We start from the raw sequence: 21,222 nt of genomic DNA, 5'->3' as shown, positions 1-21,222 counted from the left end.
TGTCAAATAAAATGGCTGTGACTCAGACAAATTCTGCGTCTAATGTTACAAAATTTTGCTGTACATTCTGTGGTAAAACCATTTCCTCCTAAAAATTTAATACAAACTCATTTCTTTTTCTTTGAAAGTTTTAATCCCTTGCATTTAGACATTTCAGATTTGGTTTAATACTGTATGTCAAGGGTGAGGGAACTGTGGAAGGAGCTTCCTGTGGACAGCTATCATTGGATAAGACTTAAACAGGATAAGACTTACAGTGTCAATGTTCTTGTTTATGGCTAGATGAAAACATAGTTTAAGTAGTCATTATACCACAATAAATTTTGAAAGAGAGAATTATTTGTTTCAAGTTATGTTATATTGTAGGATTCATATTTTGTATGTATGCATCACATGATACATGTTTGGGCATCATTCAAGTGAAAAATAATGACAATTAGTGTATTGACTGACAAAAAAATAGTCCAATTCCGCAATGTTCCTGCATTTCTGCGATAAGTTGTATTTTCTACAAATCTAACAGCTATCAAGGAACAACAGACTTTGTCAGTGGCTGAAAGACGTGCCCATCCACTCTACTTACAGGTAATAATATACAAGACAAAAAGTGAGCAAGGCTCACTCATGACCCCAACTCCAGCATATTTCTAAGTTCAACACATGAAAAAAGGAGTATTTTCTCAGAACATCCACTTATCGAAATCAAAACTTTGCACTGCACCCAATTGGAAGAGAATCCATGAAATAGTTTTCAAGTTATAGGTTGCACAAATGTTGAAGTAAAAAAAGTTCACAACATCAAAAAACATCCTCTTTTTTCAGAGAATACACATATCAAAGTTAAAGTTTGCACTTCACCCCTTCTATTACTAAGGAAACTGTTCCCTAAATTTAAAAATAGGAATCCATGAAATAGTTTTCAAGTTACGGGTCACTAAAATGTTTCAGTAAACAAATCCTTAGTAGAAAAATTACAAATAGCTCATATAGTTATTTTTTTTACGAAAATCCATACATTGAAATCAAACTTCGCACTGCACCTCTCCTATAGGTATAAAAAGTGTTCCCCACTTTTGGAGAGAATCTATGCAGTAGTTTTCAAGTCATAGGTCACATAAAAAAATATCCTCGGAAGGACGGAGGGACAAATGGAATATAACTTTCTACCCCCACCCTTTAGGTCAGGGGTATAAAAAATACCACCAAGGCACTGTTACTGACCAGGTACAATCAAAGTGAGCTAAATGCTTAGCCTTCCAAAAAGAATAGCGTGTCAGCTAATCTGGCTTTGTAATGTGGTCTGTATGATGCAAGGATATAACTGTTATACATTAACAGTGATAAATTGAATCTACAGGCACCATGCTATAAGCTCTCTTAAACCTGAACTCTTCAGAGGAATAACTTAAACAGATTACACATTAAATGTAAACAATTGCAGGGACATCAATGTATGTCTTCTATGGATCTTTTCTTTGCTTCTTATCTGATAAGTCTATAATGTTAATTGATGGGAACCTTATTAGGAACCTTTCACATTTTCATCTCAACAGTTTGCTATAATTGTGTATTCACATATTTGTTTTACCTTATGCATGGTCATTCACGACTTCATCTGAGCTTATACAATAACTCACTACCTATCTTTGCACCACATTATAATCATGTATGGCATCAGGCTGCTCCAACAATAAAATGTTATACATTTGTAGTAAACATGACATACCGTGTGGTAGCAAACAGCACCAGCAAAGTGTTTGATGAGGAAACCTTGGTCATCTTTCACCTCTCGATGAGACTTCAGCTTTGACTTTCGAGGAACCTGTAGTACACACAAATAACAGTTTCAACATCTCAATAACTTTTCCCAGTTGAGATACCTCGGGTCTGCTTGACAGGATGTCTTTCTTGGGTACTTCCCATTCAAGTTGTTTCTTTGTTTGTTGTTTAATGTCGCGGTCAGCAATATTTCAGCTGGTAAATAATTGAGTGTGAACCAGACAATCCAGTGATTGACACCATGAGCATCGATCCAGGCAATTGGGATACGATGACATGCATCAAGTAAGTCAGCGAGCCTGACCACACGATCCTGTTAGTTGCCTCTTACAACTAGCATAGTAGCCTTTAACGGCAAGCATGCGTTGCTGAAGACCTATTCTAGACTTCTAGACTTACACTTAGCCGGAAGTGATTCTTGTTTCGACCATGCACCTCATGGGTAAAGTGATCAGGTTTTGGCGTAGGCAATTTGCTTTCCTCATCCAGAAGGTCAAAGATACCACTGCTTTTGCCTTCAATCAAATCTAAAATGAAGTACACAAAGAATAAATCCACTGATTCATTCAAGATGACATCATAATCCATAGTATTTAAACAAACATAGCGAATCAGAGTATTAGCCTTATTTATGTACTTATCCTGACTCAACAGTATGCAATATTACTTCTTGCTTCCATTATATAACAGTGTAGAATATTGTGAAAACAATGATCACCAGAACACACCCTCTGATTACGTCGCTCCCAGCATGCTCCTGAACTTTTCATCACTTTTTCGCATGGACACCCGTCAACAGGTGACAGGCTGATCCATACAGTAAGGGCATGGACACCCGTCAACATGTGACAGGCTGATCCATACAGTAAGGGCATGGACACCCGTCAACAGGTGACAGGCTGATCCATACAGTAAGGGCATGGACACCCGTCAACATGTGACAGGCTGATCCATACAGTAAGGGCATGGACACCCGTCAACAGGTGACAGGCTGATCCATACAGTAAGGGCATGGACACCCGTCAACAGGTGACAGGCTGATCCATACAGTAAGGGCATGGACACCCGTCAACAGGTGACAGGCTGATCCATACAGTAAGGGCATGGACACCCGTCAACAGGTGACAGGCTGATCCATACAGTAAGGGCATGGACAGGCAGGCAGTCATAACCTGTTGTGTCAGGATAAGTATATAGATAAGGGGAATACTCTTATCCCTCCACAACAATATACAGTTATCCCACAGTAGGAAGGTGGGTTGGATCAACTGCATATCCCCATTTGCAATTGAGTGGTCCGGCCCATGCATGGACTGAAATTATGTTGCAACTGGAGGTACTCATAAGATCGGCAACCGTAGTTACCCTCACAAAAGGTTGTACCCTTGAAACAGAGTTTAATGCAATCATTCCGTAGAAAGAAAGAACAAACATGCAGGTGTATCGGTATGGGCGTCCAGAATGGCAGTCAATCCGTTCTATGGGTAGGGATGACAAGTTGTTGCGCAATGATGAGAGGATCCAGCTGGTTGACTCCCTCGACATCCTCAACAAACAGATCTCGGAGGCAGAAGTTGGTGAAAGTAGAGTTGGTTTGCCAAAAACAACCTGTGACAGAGCTGTTTGTGTGTAGTGCCATTTTGAACGCCAGCGCTCGAATTATAAGTGGATGGGAAGCTCAAGACAGATCCAAACAGCATAGGCATGAGCCTGAAGAATGGTGGAACATAACCAAAACAACAGGATATTTTTTGGAGATATTCCTACAACTCTCTTCAGTGGTCGTGTGGAAAAGGCGTTTACATTGATGCCGAAAACGATGAGTGACTTCAATATAATGACGTAATGCACAAACAGGGCACGGGGACCAGACCCAACGATCTTAGTCAGCGGGATGATAGTGAAAGTGTGATCCACCTGACCTGACCAGGCAATTGATTTTTAGCAATAAAGGCCCCACATTTAGCTAGGATGAACCTCCACAACTTTGACCACAGTCAAACTTGATTTGTGGAGTTCACTGACATGTGCCGCAGTTGCCAAGAACAGAAGAGAGGCAGTTTTCTGTGTAAAGAGGTTCATAGGGAGAAACAAGGAGGTGATGTAGATCCAGTACCAAGTCCCAGGCTGGAGGGCTGATAGGCCTTAAGGTAACCCCGTAGGATAGTGGCGAGTTCAGGAGCAGTGGCGCTACGCGTAGAAAGGGAGGCACCAAGGACTGAGTTAATGGCAATGTTACCGCCGGACAAATGTTTTGTCTCATGTAAATAGACTAAGAAATCAGATATGAACAGAGTAGAAGCCACAGTGGGATCCATATCATGTTGAAAACAATAAGCCTCAAAAGATAACCATTTCTGCTCATACAAGGAGGTCGTAGAAGTGCGGTGTGTCTGATGAACAGCAAGAGCCGTCGCTGTAGAGAAACCCCTAGTTGTCAATGCGCTCTGCAAATGGACCACACACATAGATCCCACATTTCTGGGCACAGGTGTGGTTGACAAGTGTGTGGATTTCTGAGCAGACCGGAGTTATTACGCTCCTCAGCCATAATTTACTCTATAACAGACAAATCAGTTTATTAGCTCTACTTAATTAAAAAGGATAGAAAAGCAACACATTATATGTATGACTTGCATAAACTTGTGGTGTGTTCCATGAGACAACATAACTTGTCAATTCCTAAATTATCTCCCTGGTGAACGAAAATTAGTGTCACTTTCAAATTTTGAAAAGAATTATGGATCTAGACAGATTAAAAAAAAAAATTACATCATCTAAATATAGAATACTGAACGAACTCCCGTGTAATACCAATTTTATGAAACTCGTGAATAGTTGTGGTATCTGACGAGCGAAAGCGAGTCAGATACCACAACTAGTCACGAGTTTCATAAAATCTGTTTTACACGGGAGCTCATTTAGTATTTTATTTATTACTTGCCATTTATAACTTTTTAGAATTTTACTGTTGAGTGTGAATAGGCTGACACCTACACGACCCATGGCATAATCCAATTGTGTCAAACATAATAATACTTCAAACACTTCAAAAGTTGAAACGTATGAATTTAATACCATAGAACGGTCTACCTTCAGAATTCAGGCATCTGTTCCACAAAACTATCGTAGCGCTAAGGTTATCGCAACTCAGATACCTTAACTTAGACCAACGACTGTCGTTGCGCTACAGTACGATCGCCTTGTGGAACAGGGCCTTGCACCTCAAAGTTTACAATCACGTCACAATACCCGATGATGTAATTTGTGAAATTTTGTTGCAAGATCCATCGGCGAAACAATGCCATGTGACGTCAGCCTAGCAACAAGGTTGCTGGGGTCATCGAGTGTGCATAAGCTCCTCTCAGTGATCTATCATCTCCACATGCAATGTCGTTGATTTAAACCAAGGGATGTCGAGAGCTTTCAATATATGTTCGTTAAACGTGTTCCGAGAGTACATAAGCATGCATTTTGGTATTAAACAATGTGTAATACAGCTGTATGCTTATTAAACGTGTGATCTCTTCACGGGCAAGAAATAAATACAAATAGCTTGACATTGTATTTGAGACTAAAAAAGCTTACATTGTCATTATAAGTCACTCTTGGGTGCACTGCTTCCTGAACAATATTTGTTTTGAGTGTTTCCAGGGTATCATGTTGGGTGTTTCCTCTATAAACTTGACTTTTGACATAAACACAAAAATCAAGCTGTATACATCACGTAACATCAGACTTGAACACGCACCTTAAATGCTTAACGCCAACTGTTCGATCAAAGGTCTCGTCATTGTCATTTAGAATAACTTCCTTTACTTTCATCCTTGACTTTGTACGCGATTTGTTTACATGAAGTTTGGCGAGCCTGTAAGAGGACCATTTAAAGGGAAAATAGTAAAGCATCTTTTTGCACATTATTTCAGTTCTAATAGCTATAGTGTGGCAACACTACACTTATTGATTATAACATTTTTTGGGTTTGAAAAATGCCTTTGCATGGCACCCGAATGCTATGTGTGTTTGGGTAGTCTAGCCATCTTTTATCATAAGAACAAAACATCTACATGTAGGACATATGTAAGGAATGCCACTCAAATAGGTGCGTGTCAAACAGTGTGACCTGACAATATGAACATGAGTGAGTGAGTTAATTTAAAGTCACATCGGCAATATTTCAGCCATATCGTGATAATATGAACATGAATTCTGTGTCACTTCTCCATGTTATCAGTCAGCGACTGGGAAATCCTCGTGACGTCATTGTCAGAACCAATGACCAAATTTCAGAACAACTGGACATAAGGGATCTATCATCTATCTTGAGGCACGAAGAAGAGGAACGACCCAAAGTTTTAGCATCATCTGCATCAAGGGAAGGTGCCGAAGTTGGATTTGACATCCAAGCAATTGAAAGCAGGACGACGTGATGGCGGGTTTAGGAAGTGAACCCTTGAGGGCTACCTTATCCAAAGCCCGCTGCAAAGCAGAGGAATACCGTCGACAAAATGATGAACAGGGACCATGTAAGATGGCGTAATACTCTTGGGATCATTTCGCAGAAGGCAGTGGGATAGGCTCTTCGAGTTTAAGGACATCCATGATCAACAGGATTCAGTCCTTAGAGCCGTAGAGTGGCTGCTTCTCAGCCTTAGAAGAAGCAACACTAGTCGCCGAACAATAAGAGGAGGCCCTCGGCGAAGAAAACACACGCTTGGAAACCCTGTCAGGAGACGACGAAAGACGGGATCTGGAATGCCGAGCAGGAGAGACACAAGCACAATCAACCCGAGACGCTTGATCAGATGTGAGTGAGTGAGCAAATTGCGGCGACTTAGATGACTGGGCCAACGTGCCCCCACCTGTGTATGAAACGCTTGAGGAGGCGCCTAAGCCATGCGAGGATGTGCCGGGAGAGGAGCCAGAAATGAAGGCGCTTCATGAGGCGCCTGAAGAATCCAGATCAACTGACATGATGGGCTGCAAGGCGGCACTTGCCAACAGGCATCAATGACAGACGACAGAAGGTGAGGTGACGTGGCAGCCGAAGAGGCACAAGTGGTTATGGCAGGTGCCATCGTAATACCCATGGGACAAGTTCCTGAGCAAACAGATACGAGGGGGGATGACCATGTAAGAGACGTCGAACCAGACGAGGTAGCCCCAAGGACGGATCCAACTGATGACAAGCCCGTAGCCGTAGCCGAGGCAGTGGAGGTGACAGTCGCAGGCTTACGAGAGGGATTCGAAGTCAAGTGCTGTAGTTGTTGGTGAACCATTTTCCGTTGTTTAGCTAGGTAAACGTTGAAAAGGTCAGTTGATAAGTGGGTACATTCAGAGAATCGTGGCTTCAAGGAGCAGGGGACCTGACAGTCAGAGCAAAGGTTGTTGGGATCATAAGCTGATTTCTTCCCATGGCAGTCCATGTACTTTCGAAGATGGAGAAGGTCGTCGTCAACCCCCGACACCATCTCCTACATGATCATGTCATCCGTAATATCTCAAAATCTACAAACAGAAATTGGACAATATAATGAACTTTAAACAAAATGCAGCCGTTTGCGTTAAAATTAGGGAGGCATAAAAACACGGAAACCAAAACGGAGCTTTCACGTGCCGAGAGTTATAACAATGGCGGGGAAAGAAATGTTTGAGGAAAGTAAGTAGCTGTTATTTGAGATATTTATTGATAAGGAAGGGCGATGGACCCATAGATAAATGTACATAGGGAGATATTCAATTCAAACTGAAATGACAAACAAATCCAATCCTAAATGTGGAGTGGAAGCAAACACGTCCGTTCACTGCAGGCGATGAAGGAAGAAGTGAAGTACAGGAGCATACTGGAAGTGAGGTGGTTGGAGGGTGTGTTCGGGTGATTGATGTTATCTACATTGTTCTCCACTGTTTTACGATCGAAGCAAGAAGGAACATGCACACTTTTGTGGAGGGAAAAAAAAGTTAAAAAATATATCTGTCCTAAAGTCAGTTCATTAAAAACTAGAAAAACATTGTTATTAAACCTACATTTTGAAAAGTTCAGTTTTACAAATTGAAAATTAGTCAGGTAATCACAGCATTTCAGCTTAGAGGAGGGTACTCTAAAATGATAAGATCATAAATAATGAGAGATGGCACCTACAAACCAAGGTATGAACCTGAGTAGGCCATGATCAAATGAAGCTGCCAGCTGAAGGTCTCATCAACTTACTGCCTCTTAGATAACAAGACACCCATGACACCTTTTAAGATTTAAGCTCATAAAATAGCAACAGACCTACAAAATGTACACATAACATTAAACAAATGGAAGACTGCAACAACACATTTGATATATTTAAAATGAGCCCGCTGAAGTAGCAATCAGCTCGTCTATTATTTTTTCATTACAACTATGTAGAGCAAATCAGGGGCAACAATTAAATCCTAGATTTATCTAGAGCTATCTACCAATGCAATCCTGGTTGTCCGTCCAATTGATCTTCTTCACATTCAGACCTTCCTTCTCATACAAAACTTGTTCCTGAAATGAGGAAATAGAAAAATTAAACCAAACAATACAATACACATGAAGTTCATGATATCTTGATAGTAATAATATCCTGGTAATAGTAATGGTTGGTATGCCTGCACAAACCCAACTCCAAAACACATGTGGGAACGATCCTAAACAAGTAGGAAGTTCCTTGAGTGAGTGAAAAAGATGGTGTTGTCTGAAGCCCTGCTACAGGAGGCTATACACAATAGTGGTGGTGACAATTAATTTCATTTAGTACTAAGTGCCAAATGTCTTTATAGCATGTATCCAAACTAGAGGTTAATTACTGCCGTAAACTGAACCACCCTGTAACTAAACCAGGCCAGCTCTCTGCACCTGTGCCCAGACCACTAGTTTACATGCTTTGGGGCCACAAGCGTCATCCATCCTTTGTTCCATTGTCTCTAGTCGGTCATTTTCGTGCCTCTTTCCATATTTCATCCTGTATTTGTGCATTTCATTTTCAATTTTCTTTTTTCTTTCCTTCTTTGAGTGTTTTTTTTCAGTATGAGTGTATTTCAGTAACCAGCAGAGCAGCCTGTATACCGGGGGTATATGTAAATAAACCAGTACATATGTAATAAAATTGGGTTCAACAAATCTTGTATATATGTAAATGAATATGTTTTTACAATACCTGTATATATGTGATGGCCTGTCTCAACAATAAACAATGTCATGGTGTGTGTGGCTCTTGGGGGCTAACCATGCTAGTAACAAATTAACTTGTTACCAACTACTTGCATTAAATCCCACCCGCGTTTCAGTGGGAACCTTTCCAGGGGTACCTGCTTCTCAGTGGAAACCTGGTCTTTCCCCAACTTGTGGAATCGTAACATAGCTTCCGTTGAGCAACCAATTGCCAGGTATATTGGCCTGCTCTGAACAGCATTACAGTAACATCTCAGATGATTTACACTTTGGTGAAATCCACAGCATGGGCGCTGACAATGAATCATGATTAGGAGGGATCTGGGATTTGAGCACACAATCATAGGATTACTTCAAGCTTTCACACAGGACTGAAAGCAACAAGCCTTACTTCAAGCCTTTATACAGGACAGAGAGCAACAAGCCTTACTTCAAGCCTTTATACAGGACAGAGAGCAACAAGCCTTACTTCAAGCCTTTACACAGGACAGAAAGCAACAAGCTTTACTTCAAGCCTTTATACAGGACAGAGAGCAACAAGCCTTACTTCAAGCCTTTACACAGGGCAGAAAGCAACAAGCTTTACTTCAAGCCTTTATACAGGACAGAGAGCAACAAGCCTAAGCCTTTACACAGGACAGAAAGCAACAAGCCTTACTTCAAGCCTTTACACAGGGCAGAAATCAACAAGCTTTACTTCAAGCCTTTATACAGGACAGAAAGCAACAAGCCTTACTTCAAGCCTTTATACAGGACTGAAAGCAACAAGCCTTACTTCAAGCCTTTACACAGGACTGAAAGCAACAAGCCTTACTTCAACATCTTATACAGGAAAGAAAACAACAAGTCTTACTTCAACATCTTATACAGGACAGGAAACAGCAAGTCTTACTTCAACATCTTATACAGGGCAGGAAACAGCAAGTCTTACTTCAACATCTTATACAGAGCAGGAAACAACAAGTCTTACTTCAACATCTTATACAGAGCAGGAAACAGCAAGTCTTACTTCAACATCTTATACAGGACAGAAAGCAACAAGCCTTACTTCAAGCCTTTACATGGGACAGAAAACAACAAGCTTTTCTTCAAGCCTTTACATGGGACAGAAAACAACAAGTTTTTCTTAAAGCCTTTACACTTGACAGAAAGCAACATGCCTTACTTCAAGCCTTTACACATGACAGAAAGCAACAAGCCTTACTTTAAGCCTTTACACAGGACAGAAAGCAACAAGCCTTACTTCAAGCCTTTACACAGGACAGAAAGCAACAAGCCTTACTTCAAGCCTTTACACAGGACAGAAAGCAACAAGCCTTACTTCAAGCCTTTACACAGGACAGAAAGCAACAAGCCTTACTTCATGCCTTTACACATGACAGAAAGCAACAAGCCTTACTTCAAGCCTTTACACAGGACAGAAAGCAACAAGCCTTACTTCAACATCTTATACAGGACAGGAAACAACAAGTCGTAATTCAACATCTTATACAGGGCAGGAAACTGCAAGTCTTACTTCAACATCTTATACAGGGCAAGAAACAACAAGTTTTACTTCAACATCTTATACAGGGCAGGAAACAGCAAGTCTTACTTCAACATCTTATACAGGACAGGAAACAACAAGTCTTACTTCAACATCTTAGCCAGGGAAGGAAACAGCAAGTCTTACTTCAACATCTTATACAGGAAAGAAAACAACAAGTCTTACTTCAACATCTTATACAGGGCAGGAAACAGCAAGTCTTACATCAACATCTTATACAGGACAGGAAACAACAAGTCTTACTTCAACATCTCATACAGGACAGGAAACAACAAGTCTTACTTCAACATCTTATATAGGACAGGAAACAACAAGTATTACTTCAACATCTCATTCAGGGCAGGAAACAACAAGTCTTACTTCAACATCTTATCCAGGGTAGGAAACAGCAAGTCTTACTTCAACATCTCATACAGGACAGGAAACAACAAGTATTACTTCAACATCTTATACAGGACAGGAAACAACAAGTCTTACTTCAACATCTCATTTAGGGGAGGAAACAGCAAGTATTATTTCAACATCTTATCCAGGGTAGGAAACAGCAAGTCTTACTTCAACATCTCATACAGGACGGGAAACAACAAGTCTTACTTCAACATCTCATTCAGGGCAGGAAACAACAAGTCTTACTTCAACATCTTATACAGGACAGGAAACAACAAGTCTTACTTCAACATCTTATCCAGGGTAGGAAACAGCAAGTCTTACTTCAACATCTCATACAGGACAGGAAACAACAAGTCTTACTTCAACATCTTATACAGTACAGGAATCAACAAGTCTTACTTCCACATCTCATTCAGGGCAGGAAACAACAAGTCTTACTTCAACATCTTATACAGGACGGGAAACAACAAGTCTTACTTCAACATCTCATTCAGGGCAAGAAACAAGTCTACCACAACATCTTATACAGGACAGGATTGAGTGAGTGAGTATGGTTTTATGCCGCTTTTAGCAATATTCCAGCAATATCACGGCGGGGGACACCAGAAATGGGCTTCACACATTGTACTCATGTCGGGAATCGAACCTGGGTCTTCGGCGTGACGGGCGAACGCTTTAACCACTAAGCTACCCGACCACCCCTATACAGGACCGGAAACAACAAGTCTTACTTCCACATCTTATACAGAGCATGAAACAACAATATATATACATACATATAGTGTTATATGTTTTATCTAGAGGGATTTGTTAAAGTATGTATGCCCAAAAGAATGAACTGTAAATATAAATGTATTATTTGTATTTTTAATATATCTAGTACATCATGTATATTTTAGTGCTGATCCCGGACTACTTTGTAGGGATCTTCACATCCCACTCCATCAAACAAATACCTTACACTCTGCAAGTACTCACTTATATTTGAGAAGACAGAACCCAGAGGTTGGCCCAATGTTGGCAATGGTTGGCAGTGTCGCAGTCGGATTTTATACGCTGTTACAGCGTCAGGTAGCATTTTGGAAATTATTTTCAAGAGACGCTACTCTAAATTGACAGCTTCTCTCAGATGGTGCTGTTTTTCTGCGACTCTCTTTAGCAGACGACGCAGACACAAGCACAAGCTTGGTCATCAGAGTACAGTTTTCCTCGTATATGTGAGGTAAGTGTTTCATTATCATCAATGTTCAAACAGTACCATTCAGAAATATCAACACAAGTAATCATTTTCCGGACTTCATGACTGCTGGCGAATAATATGTTAGTCAAATTGCTTGCACAATACAGTATATGATGTGTGTATATACCTCCTTCAGGATCCTCTCATTGAAGAACTGCTGCAGCTTCTCATTACAATAGTTGATGCAGAACTGCTCAAAACTGTTCACTTGGAAGTACTCTGCAAAAATCAGTGTCAAATCCCAATTTCTAGTTTTGACTGGTTAAAAGATGCTGTGTAAAAATGTTTTAATTGCTTAAATAAATAATCAAGTAAGAGCTATAAAGACCATTCACTGATATCTTGAGCAATGTCCACTCCACCAGGGTACAATGACACACAATCAACCAAGTGACACACGTTGCCTCTGACGAGAGGAGGCCACGACAGCACATGTTAAACAACAGATAAACGAAATATCATCCTACCAAAGCCAGCTATATCCAAGACACCTATGTAGTTCGCTGAGGAAGTAAAGGGGATGGACTTGTTCACTTCATTCACAATGTAGTCAAACATCTTGGAATAGACCACCTTTGCCAAGGCATCTCGTGCACTGGCAGCCTCAAACATCTTCAGTGGAACCCTGAAATAACACAAAATAAATCATGCACACAATGTTAGCAGTAGCAAACCGGAAACAAAGGTGTGAGATATGGATTTTCACTTTATTTCATATAATTTGGCATGTCAAGCTCTCAAAGTTGGTCACAGAATTATTATGTAATTCAATGGGCATATCGAGGCATACACTAAATACAACTTACTTGATGGCAGTACCCTTGGTGCCCCCACGGGTGGCCTGCATGACCCGACTGGTCAATGCATCTTTCAGCTCTTCCTTGTCTACCTCAAGTAGGTGGGCAGCAATCAACAGAGCTTTTTCTGCCAGCTGTGCAACCTTGCATCCACCTGTGAACAATTATTTCATGACACAAACTTTCATCACTCAAACACTTAGTCCCATTGCTGTATATGACCGCAGATAAGCCGAGGTATTAACTTGACCATTGAAATACAAAAGAAAATTATATGACCTGCAGATAAGCCGAACCAGGAAGTGAAAGGCAAAAAACACTGCGAAGTCGGACTGCAAGACATGTGCCAGTACTCGCAGATTTTCAATAATATATCCACTTTCATAATGTTGGAAGCTGTTTCTCTTGTCTTTTTTTAATCTCATAATGATCATTATATGTTGCCATCAACAGTGAAGCGCCATTTTGTGAATCGGTGTATATAGAATTATGAACCCGTGAGAAAATATATCAGCTAGAGCGAAGACTCGCAGTTTGAATGCAGCATCGTAAGCATGGCGTTTTCGTTTCCAACTCATGATGAGAATGTCAGTCAGTAAAAATATACTAACTTCTTTACCACTATTGTATGTTAATCCAATTGAATTAAATAAACTATGAACACATTGAATGACCATCACTTACTCACAGGCTTCTCCAGTTTATTAAACTAATCTCTCGAAAACAAAGGAATTAAGACCCTACTCCCAACACGATCGCTAGGCACCCACAACCTGAAAGTGTATGTGTAAACAACATAACAATACCAATCGGCCCGTTATTATCACTGCTCATTTCTTTGTGTACCGTGTTGCTTTTTAAACAACAGGAAGCAATCACAGTGGTCACCGTTTGTGACGTCACAGGAAACAGCTGATCACAGGTTTTTGCATATGGCGAAGGGAATAGCTCGCCGTTACAGTTGTTTATTTGCCTCTTTCAATAAAGGTAGATACTTGTTCACTATCAATTTATGAACTTTGCAAAACATACGTAATAGCTTTTGGCGATTTCATCTGTGGATTATATATTATAGCTGTGAATTTCATATATTGTTACATGTAAAGATTGTGGAGTTTATGAAGAACGATAAACTTTGAACATTCAATTGAAAACTTATTATCGGAAGTAGTAACATGCATAACTGTTTTTTAATAATGACAACATTGGTGTATAATAATAACTTTATTGATGATTTATAACAATAATGGCTCTAGTCGTGGCAACTTCCAAACTTTCGGGAAGTTGTGATCTATCAGACCGTCATTCAGGCGATGTTTCTGACAGATCACGATCTGAAAAATACTATCATGAAAGTGTATCCCGTGGATAAGCCGACCCCTTTCTACCTTATCTTTTTTCTGGTCCTCAAAATTCGGCTTATCTGCGGACATATACGGCAGGTACCAAAACTCATAAAGCATGTGTGTTGGTGAGAGATGAATGCTCATACCTTTGGTATCGTCCTGGTTTTCTTCAAAGGTGATATTGCCTAGGTGGAGCACCGCAGCCACTAGACGGAAGATGTTATTCTTGTCAGCATCTGTGATTCCCATCTTTGTCATGGCCTCCGAGCACACAGTGAAGTCACGGACATCATCCAGGATAGGGTCATTGAGACTGCCAAGTTTCAGGTACTACATACAACAATCATAATGAGAGTCATCAAACATATACTCAACCTCCAATGAAAGTTCATTTGTGGGTTGAGCAATTTGGAATGTTCAAATTGGATCGAACTCTGAATATTAAAACCGCACAATATTTCAAAAGCCAAACAGAACAGTCTACCAGATATGTACCATTTACTGTCTGGGAATAGTTTCCTCATTTATGTATGATTGATATATTTCCTAGATAAGAATGAAAGCTGTCACAAAACTACAGATTGCCAGGTTTTACATCCTAATGTTGATGATGCTTATCCTGAGTTAGTTTGATTTTACATTGCTCTGAACATTATGTCAGTTATTTTATGACAAGGCAGTGTAATGTGTGAGGAATGCCCCAAGTGATGCAGTTTAGACATTTACCAGTTGGTAAAGCCTACGAACACAGTACTGTGCTGACAAATCAGGAACTATTATCAGTTTAGAACCAAGAAGATTGGAAATAAAATATCCAACAGTTTCTGGCATGACAAAGGAATGCAACTCTGCACACCAAAACCCTTTACAGCTATAAATATCAAGATGAAAACTGAAAGTGCACATAGATACCAAAGTTTTTGTTACAAAGTAGGGAGAAGTGTGACCTTTGTAAACAAGACAAATTCAGTCAGTGTAGGTTATTTATGAACAGTTGTTCAAGTTTTGCATTGGTAGGTCAACTTCAGACAGTATTGTGACATCTAGATAGATACAGTCGAAGGGAATTGAACAAAAGGACAATCCATCAGTGAAAGTGTGATTCTCTGAACAAATGACAAAAACATAATGATGCATAAGGAAATTAGTTGACATTTCAAATTGTAAATAACTGTAAAACCAAAGGATGGGCATATATGAAAGTTACACAATCAAATCATTTGACATATCACAATGTCATCCTAAAAGCTATATCAAAGCTGTTGGCTTTTAATGTCATATACCAGAATAAAAAAAACATATTCCTCAACCAAAGCAAAGCTGATTACTGAATTACCAAAGTAAGCACATTTCCACTTAACTGTCATATTTTTGCTCACAATACATCCAACAGACAACATGGTAACAACTGAGACACACATGCTGGGGACATAACACTGATAACTAGGCAGGGGACACAAAGTTCACTTGGGACAGAATGTGGTAGGAAACATACAGTGGCAGCCACGGAATTGGTCAAATGACTTCCAGGATGTGAATGTAATATTTTTTACATTGTCACATATCTCCAGGTAATCAAACGCCTGGACCTCTTACCTGTTGACTTTTCCGATTTGCATTCATGGCCTTGTCAGATTGCCGGGTAGCAAAGTACTGCGAGCAGCCATTCTTCAAATACTACACGGTGGAGAGAACAACACTGAAGCAATATCTGCATGCTGAACTATGTGTGCTGTTTCAACTACCTGGACACGACACATGGAGCACACACATTTATACCTGCCCACTTCAACTTGCTGAAGTAAGTGTTAGTTATCTCAACATGTGTACTTGTACTGACTCTGTTGCAGAGAAACACTACAAAAACCTCACATTGACAAAATTTGGATTGGAGTTTTACAAAATGTATACTGGATACAGGCCAAATACTACAGTGCCGGTATTCTTCAGGTGCCTAGGAGTCATTATCAGACAGCCAAGAACTCATGCACTAGTTTCATTGTCAACACCAGCTTGACTGGTTTCTGCCTTGCTTTATTGTGTTCATTATGGGCACAAAACATACTGTCTGCATAATATCATCAAATTACTGTTAAGGGGTAAATTTCAAACCAAACATAAACCCCAATCTTTGATGTTACATAGCAGGATAAATGTGTGCATCATTCCAGTTCCTGTAGTGGTTCAAGTGATTGAATACATCAGTAGGGATACTATTACAAGTACAATTCATGCATGACTTTTACATTGTAACTGTGAATTACAGCAAGCAAACAGCTAGTGTACAAAACCATGGAAACAGCATGCACAGGGATCAAGGCAGTAACTGCATCTTTCGCGACAGTGTTCATCTCAAATGAAATGACTTATTTGATATCACAACACATTTGATCTACACAAAACATCAAAGAATAATTATGATAACCAACAAACAGAACAAAGTTATCCTGCAGAAGTTAAACAGTTCACCAATAAAAGAATTAATCATTAAGAAGGAAGGAACTTATCCATGCTTGTACACATTTAGAAAACAAAGTAGCATAGGGCAACATTTGAAGTGTGTAATAATTTGTTCCTTAGAAAGGGTACAGAGTTGAAAATGTGGATATTTGTATTTATCATTTATGATAAGAAATTTCAATATATTTACAGTCAATACCGATGTGATACTTTCGGCCTACTGTTGCTGTGTGTTGACTCTGTGTGAATGTTGTTTTATATGGCAGTTACCAATATGTCACCTCTATTATGGTGGCTGCCTTAGCAATGAATTTATTTTGACTCCACAGATTTCTAAGCAAGATTGGCAATTAGCATGATTAGGTGCCTACATATGAAAATTTGTTCATGATAGGACAATCAACAATAGGTATTATAAACAGTGAAAAAGGAGAAGTAATAATCCTTACAATTTATTGTGGTCTAATGATTCTATACTTCAATATCTGTGTTTTTTAGTTTTTTATATAATAAGATCCTTTTTCAAGTATTCAATTTATTGTTGAAATCTAATAATATTTTTAAAACAATGTATACAGCAGATTAAATATGAAATGAGTTTGTATAATGTGTAAAAAAAAATAAGCAGTCACATCATGACCTCTTCCCAAATGTCACACAACTTGTAAGAATAAGAATAGAATAACCCTCCAGAAATACTTCTCACGAAACATCTGGACATCAGTAAATCAGGTGGTTTCTGATGGTTTAAACATATTTTTATTTCAAAAGAAATCTGGATCGGTAAACAAGCAAAACTTGCTTATGTAAATACCTCTCCAGGTAATCACTTTACAACAGCTGGTTATATATCAGATTATATGTAAGAAAGTGCTCAACATGAACATACTAAATGCACAAATGAAATATATGAAGGCAATACAAGTGGTGTCTGTGAAATAAGATATAGCAGTTTTCCATTACTACATGCATAAAATTAAGCTACTCGAATCTTTTGCTTTTGACAATGAAATCGTGAACTGATTTAAGAATAGTCATGTTTGTAGAACTGCAAACTAAACTACTGCCATGTAATATTGTTTTTAAATCATACCCATGTGTGTAGAAGTACATAGTGTTTCTGATATTATCGTATTTTTGACAGGTATAGAAAAAGTTAATTGCGTCTTCAAAGTGATACCCACAAGTGCAGTCTGATATGTCTGATACATGTCGTCTAAACTTATCAGCATTTAGGTCACTGCAGCCGAGCCTAAGGCGACAGTGGACAATTTGGCATGATCTATGACCGTATTTGAAGTCAAAATTATTAATAATTGTATCAGAATGATTAATTAAGGATCTGAATTCTTTTAATGAGCAAGAATTAGTAACTTCATTGGGTAGAGTGTTCCACAGGTTAATCGTATCCGGAAGAAATGATTTAGCATCGGTCTGGGTCCTACATTTGATTGTTTGTATGTTAGATCTATTTCTAAGGTTATAATTGCTATTATCAGAGACTGGATTTAGAATGAGATCGTTTAAATATACAGGTGAAATACTGTTTTCCATTTTGTAAAATGTAATCAATCTGAAGCGGTGTCGTCGTTCTTTTAAGGACTGAAAGTTTGTTTCGTTATAAATTTTAACATGACTGGTACCCCTAACCTCCCCACAAATAGTTCTCAATGTGTCCAAATGTAAATTCTCGAGTAACAACGATTGTTCGTTTGTACAGTTGTCCCAAATATGACAGCAGTAGTAGAAGTTTGGTAGGATAAAAGATGTGTACATAGTTTCAAGCGTATCTCTTGTTAGTCTGTATTTAAAGCTCCTTAGGCAGTTGATCATTGGACTGATTTTTCTAATAATTTCGTTAATATGTATTTTCCATGAACAATCAGATTGAAGTGTAATTCCTAAATGTTTATGACTTCGTACTTCTTCAATAACAGTACTCTCCATGTATAAATTTGGTCTAAAACCAGAATTGACTTTGCGTCTGAATGTTATAGTTTTGGTCTTATCGGGATTGAAACCTACTTGCAATTTTTGGGCCCAGTTTGAGATTTTTGCCAAATCATTGTTGATACAATTTGCTGCGGAGATTTGATCATCAATGATGACATATATAGATATATCGTCTGGACTCTATTTTCTAAGTAGCTTTCAAACCATTTCGAAAGATCACCTTGGATACCATAAGCATTGAGTTTATGAATAATTCTTTTGTGCCATACTCTATCAAAGGCTTTGCTGACATCACAAAAAATAGCTCTGATTTCTTTACCTTCGTCTAAAACCCTAGCAATAAAATTATATAGGTAAGTGAGTTGATAAGATGTGGAATCGCCAGGCACGAATCCCAACTGTAAAGTTGTCAACAATTCATTTTCTCTGAAAAAGTTAAACACATATTTGAATATACACTTTTCAAATATTTTGGCTAGCAACATGTGAGAGCTACAGGTCTATAGTTTGAGCATTCATGTACATCGCCTTTTTGTGAATTGGTGTTACTTATGCTTGTTTCCAAACTGATGGGAAGGTTTTGTTTTTGAACGACAAGTTAAATAATTTTGTCAGGATCTACAGAAAGAAGATTTCAGATTCAAAGCATTACAGTTCAGTTACTTACATAGCATGTCACTCAAGTTTCAGAAACACCTGTATAGTGCAGTAAAACCAAAAACTCCTGATGTCTCAAACTAACTTCCAGTCGGATAATACCACTTCCACTTTGGGTAAAACAAATGTCTGATTCACTACAACCTCAGAACAAACAGATGCATGCCATTCACTTGGGACCTTCAAGCACAGCCACAAGCTGACAAAATATCTTAAATTGAAAGCATCAGTGGTGTTGCAAATGTAAAGTTGAAAAATCACTCAAAGTGTGAATGACCTTGACATTTAATACAATGAATTGATACATAACAGGTATTGATTTAGTTATTAATAGTTTATCTTAACTCTCTAACACTTTTTTTTATCATAAATTAAACAAAAACTACACAGGTTTGCACCAATCATACTGTGACCTTGACCAATACAGAGGTTACTCTGGAGACAATCTATTTCAAAGGAACTATCACCACTTATCTGATTGGATCACTGAGTACACATACAGTAACAAATCAATCAGGTATTTTAACAACTAACAAGCTATACTGGGCAGTCATGTGAACCATAATGTCTCAAGCAAATAGCCCTGGTGACAATTGAGTATGTCAACAAAAAACATGTAATGATGCTCTTTCTTAATTCAATAACTGTTTAACTGACACCAGAAAAAAGCAATTTATCAGCTCCAAATAAGCAACTCCAAGCTCTCTGGCATTTTCTGATGATCTAAATAAAACACAAAACACCAAGGCACCCTACACTACCTGGAACTGATCTGGTGGGGCCAACTGTAGCTCTTCTTTCATTTTGTCAGGAGCACCAGCACACAAGCGGTAGAAGATGTGGTAGTTTCTCTCTTCCTTGCTCTGTGTGCAGATTCGTGATTTTTCTAGCAGGTAGTGGGAGATGTAGCCACCACACACAGCTGACTGAAACAGCAAGCATCATCACTGCTAAGTCCACAACATATTGGCTATCTTCAGGGATAATATCAATACAATACTCATAACTAATCAGGAATCAAAATTTCCTCGTTATCTGAATAATCACAATTAGATGTAACTACCGAAACCGAGTCTGTTGACGTATAGATGTATACAGCTTCAGGACACATTCACGTCAGATAGGCCAAAGTGATTCAGTACTTTGAAATATGACATCATTTGCAAATGCTATAAATTCCAAGCTATTGGAAAGTTTGCCAAAAATAGCACAAGTTTCCAGTAGGAAGAAATGGAGTTACTAATCCTTGTCATATTACAGAAGAAAGAAAAATGGGCATCTGGATGGAATCATATACAGTGTTCCCTCATTATTGCACCCTTCAATATAGTGCTAACTCGGTTATAGCGTGCGGTAAAGCATTGCTCCCAAAATTAACTAACATTTTCAATAAATTAAAGTGTTCCAATGACGCCATGTTTTCCCCCATCTCAGAAAACATTATCAGTTGATCACCGTGATCACCTAACACCGGAAATACCAGTCAACAAATCCGAACTGAAGTACGCAATTGGATCCTATTATTTTGACATCTGGTAATAAAAAAAAATGTTCATTGTTTATCTGGACTAATGTTCGCAATATATTTTTTTTATTATATTCAAAATTTCATTCAATAATTATAATAAAGTTTACAATAATTTTGGTGAAATCGTATGCAAAGTGATCGGTAGATCGCACAACTCACCGTTATTGACAGCAACCACTGTCAGATTACCGCTACTGACGCCTTGAAACAAACTTTAGTTGCAAGAGAATGGATACATATATCATAATTGCCATACCATGACTCACTCAAAGACATATTTGAGTCAGTGACTATCATATGTCAACATAATGTTTTCGCAATCGAAATACATGTAGCG

At 38.8% G+C, this 21,222-nt stretch overlaps 1 protein-coding gene across 5 annotated transcripts in view; it reads right to left on the bottom strand.

The window, feature by feature from the left end:
• LOC139474818 (unconventional myosin-VI-like) overlaps positions 1 to 21,222 on the bottom strand; it is a 126,172-nt gene that overhangs the window by 59,487 nt on the left and 45,463 nt on the right. For 4 of the 5 annotated variants that reach the window (XM_071257944.1, XM_071257943.1, XM_071257946.1 and 1 more), the window contains exons 8-16: positions 20,119 to 20,283; positions 15,884 to 15,964; positions 14,434 to 14,617; positions 12,951 to 13,095; positions 12,612 to 12,769; positions 12,272 to 12,363; positions 8,230 to 8,302; positions 2,179 to 2,306; positions 1,727 to 1,822 (exon numbers count right to left, since the gene is read on the bottom strand). In XM_071257944.1, the coding sequence (XP_071114045.1) occupies positions 1,727 to 1,822; positions 2,179 to 2,306; positions 8,230 to 8,302; positions 12,272 to 12,363; positions 12,612 to 12,769; positions 12,951 to 13,095; positions 14,434 to 14,617; positions 15,884 to 15,964; positions 20,119 to 20,283 (1,122 nt within the window). The remainder of the gene's footprint in view (positions 1 to 1,726; positions 1,823 to 2,178; positions 2,307 to 8,229; positions 8,303 to 12,271; positions 12,364 to 12,611; positions 12,770 to 12,950; positions 13,096 to 14,433; positions 14,618 to 15,883; positions 15,965 to 20,118; positions 20,284 to 21,222) is intronic. The other variant, XM_071257947.1, reaches the window with a different exon arrangement.

The sequence above is a fragment of the Haliotis cracherodii genome, unplaced genomic scaffold, assembly GCF_022045235.1.
Source record: "Haliotis cracherodii isolate W230 unplaced genomic scaffold, xgHalCrac1.p SCAF_3, whole genome shotgun sequence".
Taxonomy (NCBI): domain Eukaryota; kingdom Metazoa; phylum Mollusca; class Gastropoda; order Lepetellida; family Haliotidae; genus Haliotis; species Haliotis cracherodii.
Note: the sequence above shows the minus strand (reverse complement) of the source record. Positions and strands in the feature narration are given on the sequence as shown.